General features: G+C 38.3%; 1 protein-coding gene across 1 annotated transcript in view; it reads right to left on the bottom strand.

The window, feature by feature from the left end:
* Positions 1 to 3,404: 3,404 nt before the first annotated feature.
* HAT1 (histone acetyltransferase 1) overlaps positions 3,405 to 12,372 on the bottom strand; it is a gene marked incomplete at both ends in the record, with an annotated part of 50,949 nt that continues 41,981 nt past the window's right edge. Inside the window, 1 exon segment of the mRNA XM_084239710.1 lies at positions 3,405 to 3,572. Coding sequence (XP_084095836.1) covers positions 3,405 to 3,572 — 168 coding nt within the window.

Genomic DNA, 12,372 nt, shown 5'->3' with positions numbered 1-12,372 from the left:
TCCCTGGCTGCTCCCCGGCCACTGGAGGAGGGTCCCGCATGGCGCGCAGACCTCTCCTGCAGCCTGCTGCTCCCCTCAGCAGTGTACCTTGGTCCTTCTGCCTGCTCTGCTCCCTGGTCTGGCTCTGGTGAATTCTCTCACCCTCCCGTGCTTCTGACTGTACCCAGCGCTTGTATAAATAAATAAATAAATAAATAAAAAATAAACAAACAAACAAATAAATAAATCTTTAAAAAAGAGGAACTTTTAGTGTGTGGGCTCTACCCACTAAGACTTGGCTGACCTCCATGATGGATGATGAGATGGAGCCATGGAAGTCAGAAGTTCTGGCTTTGCGACTAATTCATAGTAAGTGAACCTCTCAATCTATTGTCTATAAAGTGTAGATCCAAAAAGACAAAATTTAAAAAAGTGGACAATCCATATGAGGGAAAATATTTCATAAAAACATGAAAAATAGGGGCCTCCCCGGTGGAGCAGCAGTTGAGCGCTGGGTTGCGAAGCTGCCCGCAGCCTCTGCAGTGCCGGTTCGATACCTGGCTGCTCCAAGGCCACCGGAGAAGGGTCCCACATGGTGCGCAGACCTCTCCTGCCACCTGCTCTGCTCCCCGCTCTGGCTCTGGTGAATTCTCTCACCCTCCTGCGCTTCTGACTGTACCCAGTGCTTGTATAATAAAATAAAAATAAAATAAAATAAATCTTAAAAAAAATGAAAAATACTTAGCCTTAGTAAAACGGAATATAAATTGGTGATTTTGTACCTACTGAACCAACAAAATGAACATCTAGTGCCATGAAATGCTGTTAAAACCAGTATACACAAGCCAGTCTAGAAAATATGGCATGTTCATGTAATAGCCATACATTCCTACCCTTTGACTCAGCAACTGCATTTCCCAGAAATTTATCTTAAATGATCAGACAGAATAAAATATATATAAAGACACTGATTCATTTGAATATTGTCTGTAACAAAATGTTGAAATGGACACATCAATGTGAGGTACTGTACACCTATGAAAACCATTTTGACCCTAGAAATGTTTTTCAAAAATAAAGTATATGTTCAGTGTATACACTGAGATAATACAAAAATATAATTTAGAAGAATTATGGCTATATTAATTATTGCTTGATATTGTTAAATTGGCTTTTAAATTCTAAGAAAAATCTTAAAAATCAATTTAAGGAATTAAACCAATTGATCTCTAAGGTCTGTGATTCTAATTATTATCTGATACAGTGTTCAGTGCTTTGCTATTAGCTTTCCTCTACTAGGCAAGGATGTGGTAATGGATCAAACTTCAGAATAGATAATGCTCTGGAACAGCAAGATGGGGCATCATATAGTGGTTTTTTCCCTCTCATACAAACTCACATATAAACTATCAATTTTGTGTGATTTATAAAAATGGCTTACTTTAGACATTACCCCATATCTATACCTACATCTGAATACAAGACTGAGAAGATATAAAAAGGATAAGCATAGATCTCAGAACAGGGAAATCATTCTAGTACAACCTCATTTTACAGATGAAGAATTGATGCTCAGAAAGGTGTTTTCTCAAACATGTTGAGAAAATGCAATTTGGAGAGGATGAGAAAAATAAATTAAGGATGTGGTGGGGGGGAGAGGATAAAAAAGAAGGGTAAAAGCAACAAGTAAATATAGTTCATGTATATTTGGATGATAAATGGCACCAAGTTTACCATATTAGGGACGGAAAGTGGCCACTAAGCCGTAAAGGGTGGCTGTGTTGGATTTCACACATGGTCCTACCCATCTGTCCTATTTAATTACCATACATAGGATGTGCACCTAAGTCCAAATGAAGGTAGAGCCTTTTAAGTCCCAAAGATTAATACTAAACCAGATCTTTATTCACAAACTGAACATGGAACATTGTCAAAAAAAAAAAAAAAAAGTAGACAAATTGGTGTCATATTGGCTTTTTCTGGTTTCCACATAAAAAGTATCTTGAAAGATTATTAAGATTATACTTCCCCTCCCCCTTAGAGTTCATCTTTAGGTATCAATTGTGAGTTTTCAATAAAAACTTTAAAAATTATTAGCTAATTCAAATGGAAAACAAATGGCTTTCATAGCTTCAGAAAGGATTTTAAATGAAGTTCACTTTATCTGTAACAAATTATGTACATACATACATATACACACTCTCAGAAATCAAGTCTTATCTGTATATAAGCTTCTGAGATGAGATGGTTTGAGATATTTGAAACACTCATTTAGAATGAGGGGAGGCCTAGTACCACTGGTATGCTGGCACTCATATTATTTTGTCCCCAGAGGGTACCAATTATTTTGTTTGTATGTTTAACAGGTTTTACTGATGAAAAGCTGACCAAGGACAAGCTAGTGCTTGTCCAAATTGGGATTTTACCTTAAGCATTAACAAATCAGATTTTAAAAGTAAAGTTTAACTTACATTCTCTTTTTGATGTTATAAAATACCTGATTTACTGCCACACATTATAAATAGCAAGCTTTTACTTTTAATAATTTTATATCAAGCAATTTATACTCTACTTCTATAAAAATAAAATATATTAAGCAATTTATTATTACTTTGGTTTTTTTCTTGTTGGACTTCAACCATCTTTGTAACCTTAGCACAAATTATAACAAGGAGATATATATATATATATATTTTTGAGGAATGTATATATATATACATGTGTGTATATATATACACACACATTCCTTATTGTACACAGATATATTTCAATAATAGTAAAGTGGATTTTTGCCTTACATTATTATTTATGAAATGTTTATGCTCATTTCTAAATTACCTTAATAATACTGATGCCAAACATTTACATTTTAGGTTGTATTTAGTTTAACTTCTCTCTTGCCCATCTTGTCACCAATAAGCAGTTAATAGGTAATTTAAAACAAAACAAACAAAACCTATACTAGAAGTATTTCCTATTTAGAAAAATCATATAGGAAAAACAAGATTACAAGAAAGAAGTATTTAAAAAGTCATAAAATCTCAGGGGCAAAGTATGAGAGGAATGATAAAAGCTTAAAATCTAAGGTTTTATAAAACAGACTGGAAAAGTTTATCATAAGTATTTAAGAATCATATCACACATTAACATATCACAACTAAGCATTTATTATACTGTTTAAGAAGGAAAGCAATTGCAGTGGTGTTTCAGAAGCTATATCTTTTTTAAAATGTTATATATGCGTATAGACTCTAAACATTATTTTAAAATATACAATCTCTCCAAAAGAAAATATTCAACTAAAGATTAGATAACTTTTAATGTAACTAAATTGTTACAAGATTTTAAAATTAAAGTCATCATTAGATTTTTCATAACACAATGTACAGAAATTTGCAAACTTCCTGTACAGAGCAGTATAATCTTTACTCTTGAGCAAGGCGTTCAATAACACGTCGGTAATCTTCCACGAGTTCCTGAAAGCTTTCTTCCAGCTGTTCATGTTGCATGCTTATTTCTATTTGGTTCATCTGGTTTGTCAGTTCTTCTGGTCTGAGACATTTTCTCATTTTAGCAAGATCTCTCTGCTTTTTCTAAGCAACAAATACAATTTTTGGTTAGACTAAGAAAGCTGATACATTTTACATTCTTACAATTTTAAGTCATTAATGTTAAAAATAATAATAGACTAGGCCCAAATCTGTCTCATACAGTTTTCCTCAAGGAAGCCTGAACATAATGTTAAGTATGAAGGAGTTAACCAAAAGACCTGGTATACGTATCAATTAATGGTAAATATAGAGGTATAATTAATAGCCCCCTCTCCAAAGCATAATAGTGTATAGTCACTCAAATATTACTTTAATAAATGTATTTTTTTAAAGATTTATTTATTTATGCATAGAAGAGCTGGGGTGCAGGGCAGAGGTGCGGGGGGTGAGAGGATTAACCACAGAGTGGGGAGCAGAACAGGCGGATCTACTGAAATACACTGCTGAGGGGAGCAGAGGGCAAGACAGGAGAGGTCTGCTGTGCCACATGGGTCACCTCCCTGGCTGGGATCAAACTCATGCAGCAGTGGCTACGGATAGCTTCATAGTGCTGCGACTTAACCACTTGCACCACCAGGGAGGCCCTAAATAAACCACTTGCACCACCAGGGAGGCCCTAAATAAAATGTATTAACTGAGGAAAGACAACTAAAATGAAGTGCTATTATGCTTCATTTCAATATTCAGTCAATCAATTTTTAATTCTAAGCTGGATTTTCCCTGCCAATATGCTCACTTCTAGTTTCCTTACCCAGGGATATTTTTATGGATCATACATTTTTTTAAAAAGATTTTTATTTATTTATACAAGAACTAGGGTACAGGTCAGAGGTGCGGGAGGGTAAGAGAATTCACCAGAGACAGAGCAGGGAGCAGAACAGGCAGATGGACCTAAGACACTGCTAAGGGGAGCAGCGGGTGAAGCAGGAGAGGTCTGCCATGCCATGTGGGTTTCTCCCTGGCCGGCTGGGAATGAACCGTCGCTTGAGAGGCTGCGAACAGCTTTGCAGTGCGACGCTCAACCTGCTGAGCCACCAGGGAGGCCCGAACATACATTAATTTTAACATGAACTGACGGATGAGTTTCAGAAAGATAAACCAAAAATGGTCACACTTATTTATTAGCGCATATTAAGTATTAAGCTTCAGACTACATTATATTATTAAACACTTCCTATTTTACTAAGATGGAGTTTGCAATGAGGAGTTTGCAATGAAGAGTCCAAATTTTAAGCTGGACATTGCGGCAGAACAATACTGTTAGTAATAGTGAAGGGACTAAAGGACCGAGTTAGCAATTACTGTAAGAGTTCAAGTGAGAGATGATGAATACTTAGATTAAGTCAGTAACAGCAGAGATGGAGGAGGGGACGGGGCAGATTTAGTGGAGAAAATATTGGATGATGTGGAGAAGGAAGAATGAAGACAGATTCCAAGGTTCCTGGGTGGGTGGCAACAACACTGCACTATATGAAAATCTTATACATTTCAGATAAGCCATTCTAGAATATTATATCAATCCTCTTTTATTAGAGCACATAATAAAGAGCTAATCTTACATAGAGATACGAAATCACATATATTAACTCATGTAATCCTAACAACTCTATGAGATAGGTATTATAATTTTCTTAAATTGATAGAGGGAAAATAAGGAATATAAGAGTTTAATAACTTGTAGTAAACTGAGAAGACAGGATTCAAACCCTAAAGGTTTGATTTGAAGTCTTTATTCTTAGTCCCTACAATTACCTGCCTTTCAGAAGACAAAAACAAAAACCCTAAAAACTAATAAAATATCCCTTAGGGGGCCTCCCTGGTGGCGCAAGGGGTTAAGATGCAACTCTATGAAGCTATCAGTAGCCCACCACAAGCCTGATCCCTGGCCAGGGAGCTACCCACATGGTACAGCAGACCACTCCTGTCTTGCCCACTGCTTCCCTCAGCAGTGTATTTCAGTAGATCTGCCTGTTCTGTTTCCCACTCTGTCTCTGGTGAATGCATTTACCCCCCACACCTTTGGCCTGTACCGCAGTCCTTGTATGCATAAATAAATAAATCTTTAAAAAAATCCCTTAAAAAGGAACTGTAATAATTTTAATTATTGAGCAAAATGTCATGATTACTCCTTAAAAAGCTCAAAATCAGGCTATATTTATAATCACAAATATTTCTAACACAAGGCAACAAAGTTTGGAGGTAAGTCCTTACTGAATTAAGTTATTACACTACAAAAAAGATTAGACCTAAATTCATGGGGTGAAGTAAATGAGACTACTATAATCAGAAAGAAAAATCATTAATCACATTGATATAAAATGAACCCTAAAGCACTGTTTTTCAAACTTGAATGTGCACACAGATCACCTGGAGATTTTGTTAAAATGCAGGTTCTGATTCAGTAGTAGGGATGGGGTGAGATCTGCATTTCCAGCAAGTTACCAGGTGCTGTTAATATTGTTGATCTACTGACCACTGACCACACTGAACATTAGTCCTAGGTAACTGATGGGAAGTCAGATGTATTGCTTTTAAGGCCTGGAAGGAAGGACAGTGTAGTCTTACTCTTTGATCATGTAGATGATAAATGCTTTTGTGCTCTAAGTTAATTACCCTGCCAAGAGGCATGGCTACCCTATGGAAGAGAATCTTACTTGAGGAAATAGCTCAGGAACTAAAGGATCATGCATTAAAAATTATTGTGCTATGTGACAGGAATATAAGCTATTTTTTCTAAATTACTAGTAATTTACCTAGTTCCCAGGTATTCTGTGTGCACATTTAAGTCTGAGAAGCTGTTCTTTAGAGGGGTATATATAAATATTATATATTATTTTTTTTATTTTTTCAAAGATTTATTTATGCATATAAGAACTGGGGTACAGGCCAGAGGTGTGTGTGTGTGTGGGGGATCACCAGAGACAGAGTAGGCAACAGAACAGGCAGACTGACTGAAATACACTGCTGAGGGGAGCAGCAGGCGAGGCAGGTCTGCTGCGCCATGTGGGTCACCTCCCTGGCTGGGGATCGAACTCATGATGCATTAGCTGCGGATTGCTTCATGGTACTAAGACCTAACCCCTAACAGCACCAGGGAGGCCCCTATAGAATACATTTTTAAAAAATAACTTTAAAAAGGGCTTCCTTGGTGGCCTAGGGGTTAAATCTCAGCACTATCACCACCTCGACCTGAGTTTGATTCCTGTCCAGGGAGCTAACCCACATGGCACAGCATACCTCTCCTGTCTCACCGCTGCTCCCCTTAGCTATGTATTTCAGTATAATCTGCCTGCTCTGCTTCCCACTCGTTTCTGGTGAATCCTCTCACCAACCCCCCCCACCTCTGGCCTATATCCCAATTCTTATACACATACAAAGATAAATCAATCTCTTTAAAAAAGAAAAAAAACAACCTTTAAAAAAAAAAAAACCTCAAAAACCCAGATTTGGGCCTCCCTAGTGGTGTAAGGGGTTAAGTTTCAGCACTATGAAGCTATCAGCAGCCACTGCAGCATGAGCTGGATCCCTGGGCAGGGAGCTAACCCACATGACATAGCAGACCTTTTGTCTTGCTGGCTGCTACCCTCAGCAATGTATTTCAGTAGATCCTGGTCTACTCCCCACTCTGTCTATGATGAATCCTCTCACCACCCCCTGACCTCTGCACCGCTGGCCTACACCTCAGCTCTTGTATGTGTAAATAAAATAAAGTTAAAACAAAATAAGCACAGATTTGGGGAACACCCATATCTAGCAAGTGACATTGGAAATAGAAATGAAATCCTGAAAGGTAGAACTCCTTAAGGTTGTAAAGGACATTCTATTGGCTTCAAAATATTCAGCCCCTCCAAAAAAAAAAAAAAAATTTACTTTCTTCATAGGCAAGGGCTATTGATAATTTTTAATGCAGACAAATTAAGATAATAATGTCAATTTATTAATATAAACATTTGGCTTATGAATCCATTTCAGAAAATAACCTTTTATTCTTGCCTAGTTTCACATATTCCAAAAGCATTTTCAAATATAATTTCAAAAATGCTATGCTGCTAAGGGCTCTGTGCCTTAATTTCCATCTGCTGAAATAGTTTCTTTTGGGAAGTACAGAGATAATGTTCTTTTTTAAGAATTTAAAAATGACATGGAGATATATGAATTCCAATGACTTCACCAAAAACATCTTTAATTATATGTACACTGTATTGTATTTCTTTCTGTTCAGTTCCTCTCTGTGGAGGTATTTCCATTCTATGGAAGAGGAGCCTAATACCCAAATGTTAATAAACTGTAAAAGCCATACAATTTGTTAAAGAACCTCAAAACTGGGTTTCCTGATTCCAGATCCAATAATATTAAAACAATGATTCTAAATTTTATATCTTTAAATGAATTATGAATTTAAAATATGCCTGTGAAACAATATAGACGCTTTAATGCTAAAACCAAGCAGCTGCATTAAATTTTAGCCAAATTGTTCAGATTTATGTTTTCATGAAGACCTGAAAATTACTTCTGTACTAGATATAGTTTCTTTTTATGTTTTAAAAAATGAGTCCATGGGGCCTCCCCGTTGGCGCAGTGGGTTGAGTGTAGTGCTGTGAAGCTGTATGCAGCCTCTGCAGGGCAGGTTCAATTCCTGGCCGCCAGGGAGATACCCACAAGGCGTGGCAGACCTCTCCTGTCTCACCCACTGCTCCCCTCAACAGTGCTTTTGGTCTGTCTGCCTCTTCTGCTCCCAACTCTGGTGAATCCTCTCACCCTCCCGTGCCTCTGGCCTGTACCCCAGCTCTTGTATAAATAAAATAAATCTTTTAAAACAAAAAGAGTCCAGGGCCTCCCCTGGTGGCGCAGTGGTTGAGCACTGGGCTGTAAAGCTGCCGCAGCCTCTGCAGTGCCGGTTCAATCCCCGGCCGCTGGCAAGGGTCCCACATGGCGTGAAGACCTCTCCTGCCGTGCCCGCTGCCTCAGCAGTGTATTTCGTCAGTCTGCCTGTTCTGCTCCCTGCTCTGGCTCTGGTGAATTCTCTCACCATCCCGCGCTTCTGACTATACCCAGTGCTTATATAAATAAATACATACATACATACATACATAAATCTTAAAAAAAATTTTAAAAATGAGTCCAATGAATACAGGCTATTTTTATCTCTTTTGGCACTGATACAAATTAATTATCTGTATTTAAAGAACTTTTTAAAGCAAGGTACAAGTAACTTCAATTTCTAACTAATTTCTTAATGGGAGAGCATGTTTAAGCTGATATGTAAACTTGATACCTCAAATAAATGCAGCACGGAATTGGTGAGCTTTACTATCAATAAATAAAAATTACTTCATACCTCAGTAGTGTAGTCCCAGGTATTTACCCAAAGGACACAGAAACATTAATTTCAAAGGGCACCTGTACCTCTATGTTTATTGCAGCACTATTTACAATAGCTAAGCTATGGAAACAACCCAAATGCCCCAAAATAGATGACTGGATCAAGAAGATGTGGTACAGGGCCTCCCTGGTGGCGCAGCGGTTGAGCGCTGGGTTGCGAAGCTGCCCACAGCCTCTGCAGAGCCAGTTCAATCCCCAACTGCTCCCGGCCACTTGAGGAGGGTCCCACATGGCACACAGACCTCTCCTGCTGCCCACTGCTCCCCTCAGCAGTTTACCTCGGTCCTTCTACCTGCTCTGCTCCCCGCTCTGGCTCTGGTGAATTCTCTCACCCTCCCACGCTTCTGACTATACCCAGTGCTTGTATAAATAAATAAATCTTTTAAAAAATAAAAATAAAAATAAAAATGGTCTTATTACCTAAAGCAATATGCAAATTCAATGCAATCCCTATCAAAATCCCAACAGCATTTTTCACAGAAATAGAATGAAAAATCAAATTTGGAATTACCAAAGATGCCAAATAGCCAAGACGATCTCACTACAAAGAAATAGTAATCAAAACAATCTGGTACTGGAATAATACAAAGATTAATGAATTTTAGAACCAAGAAATAAACCCACGTTATGTACAGACAACTAATTTATAACAGAGGAGCAAGAGTATACAATGGAATAAGGAAAATCTCTTCAAATGGTGTTGAAAAAACTGGGCAGCTACAAGCAAAAGAATTAAGCTAGACGACTATCTTTTACCACACAGAAAATATGATTCCAAATAGATTAAAAACTTATAAGATCTGAAACCATAAAATACATAGAAGAAAACAAAAGCAATAAAACCTCCTTCACATCAGTCTTAGAGATGTTTTCGGGTATTTGACTCCAATAGCAAGGGAAACAAAAGCAAAAATAAACAATGGGAGTATATCAAACTAAGAAGCTCTGCAAAGCTAAAGAAACAATCATTAAAATGAAAAGACATCCTACTGAATGGAGAAGGTATTTGCAAACCATATATCCAACAAAGGGTTAACATCCAAAATATATAAAGAACTTAAGCAAATCAGCAACAAAAACCAGCACTATTAAAAATGGGTGAAGTATCTGAATAGACACCTCTCCAAAGGTGACATATATAGGGCCAACAGTTATAAGAAACAATGTTCATCATCTCTTATTATTAGGCAAATGCATGTCAAAACAATGAGATGTCACTTCACACTTGTGAGAAAGGCTATTATCCAAAAAATAAAAAACAAGGGTGAGCAAGGATGTGAAGAAAATGGAATCCTTGTGCACTGTTGGTGGGAATCTAAATTGGAAAGCAGTATGGAGATTGCTCAAAAAATTAAAAATACAGGGCCTCCCCTGGTGGCGCAGTGGTTGAGCGCTGGGTTGCAAAGCTGCCTGCGGCCTCTGCAGCACCGGTTCGATCCCCAGCCGCCATGAGGGTCCCACATGGCGCGACAGACCTCTCCTGCCGAAGCCACTGCTCCCCTCAGCAGTGTATTTCATCACTCTGCCTGTTCTGCTTCCTGCTCTGGCTCTGGTGAATTCTCTCACCCTCCCGTGCTTCTGACTGTACCCAGTGCTTGTATAAATAAATTAATTAAAAATTAAAAATACAAATACCCAATGATCCAGCTATCTCACTTTTGGGTATTTGCCAGAAGAATGTGAAAATACTAATGCAAAGAGATATATGCACCACCATTTCATTGTAGCATTATTCACAATACCCAAGAGTTGGAAACAACCTAAATGCCCTTCGGTGGGTGATAGGATAAAGAACATGTGTTGTGAATACACAGTATCAATAGAATACTATTCAGCTATAAAAATAAGATGAGGGCCTACCTGGTGGCGCAAAGGGTTAAGACGCAACCTATGAAGCTATCTGCAGCCACTGCAGCACGAGTTTGATCCCTCAGCCAGCCAGGGAGCTGCCCACATGGCGCAGCAGACCTCTCCTGCCTTGCCCACTGCTCCCCTCAGCAGTGTATTTCGGTCAGTCTGCCTGTTCTGTTCCCCACTGTCTCTGGAGAATCCTCTCACCCCTCCCCACACCTCTGGCCTGTACCCCAGTTCTTGTATGCATAAATAAATCAATCTTTTAAAAAAAAGATGAAATCTTGCCATTTACAACAACATGAACGGACTGGAGTGCATTATGTTAAGTGAAATAAGATGAGGAAGAAGAAACTATATGATTTCACTCATATGTGAAAGATAAACGAAACAAGGGCATCCCTGGTGGCGCAGGGGTTAAAGACACTATCAAGCTATTGGCAGGCACTGCAGTATGAGTTCGATTCCCTGGCCAGGGAGCTAACCCACATAGTGCAACAGACCTCTCCTGTCTCGCCCACTGCTCCCCTCAGCAGTGTATTTCAGTCAGTCTCCCTGTTCTGTTCCCCGCTCTGTCTCTGGTGAATCCTCTCACTCTTCCGTACTTCTGGCCTACACTCTAGTTGTTCTTATATGCATAAATAAGTATTTTTTTAAAAATGAAATGAATAAACAAAACAAAAATAAACTTGAACTATAAGAACAAAACAGTGGTTATGGAAGGGAAGGGGGAAAAGGGCTGGGTAAGTCAGGTAAAAGAGTTTAACTGTATGTTGAGGAATAAAAACTAGACCTGGGAATGGTGAACATAATGGAGTATATACAAATGTTGATTTATAATGCAGTATATTTGAAACCTATATAATTATATAAACCAGTGTTACTTCAATAAAAGTATTCTAAAATGTAGCAACCATGTTAGGTGCTTGATAATGATTTGTTGAATAAATTAACAAATATTCTTCCCCATCAGCTTACTGTCCAGCTGCAACTATCATAGCAAGTCCTGTGCACACATGTTGGCATGGACATTATCTACTTGATAATGACCAAATGATGATGATGTCAAATCTGATCTGGAAGGGGAAATTTTCTAGTTAGAGGAAAATAAAGGGGATTTTAGAGAGGGAGAGGGGAAAGGGAAAGCAGAATGAAGGTTGAAAAAAGGGGGGTAAAGAACACTTAAGTTGCAACCTCACCTATGGTAAATTATAGAAGTCACAAATGACAATCAAGGCTATATTTAAAAAGAAGAAGAAAAGACTGAATATACATGAAAAATGGGAAAACAAGAGAAGAGGAAAAAACAAACAAGGTAATTTTTCAGGGAAAAACCCAGATTTTCAAAAGACGCATACAATTTATTTATTTATTTATTTATTTATTTATTTATTTATTTATTTAAAGATTCATTCATTTATTTATTTATCCAAGCACTGGGTACAGTCAGAAGCACGGGAGGGTGAGAGAATTCACCAGAGCCAGAGCGGGGAGCAGAGCAGGCAGAAGGACCGAAGTACATTGCCGAGGGGAGCAGCGGGCGGCAAGAGAGGTCTGCGCACCATGCGGGACCCTCCTCCGGTGGCCGGGGAGCAGCCAGGGATCGAAC

Source organism: Talpa europaea (assembly GCF_964194135.1).
Source record: "Talpa europaea genome assembly, chromosome: 1".
NCBI lineage: Eukaryota > Metazoa > Chordata > Mammalia > Eulipotyphla > Talpidae > Talpa > Talpa europaea.
The sequence above is the reverse complement of the archived record's forward strand: the minus strand, read 5'-3'. Positions and strand labels throughout refer to the sequence as shown.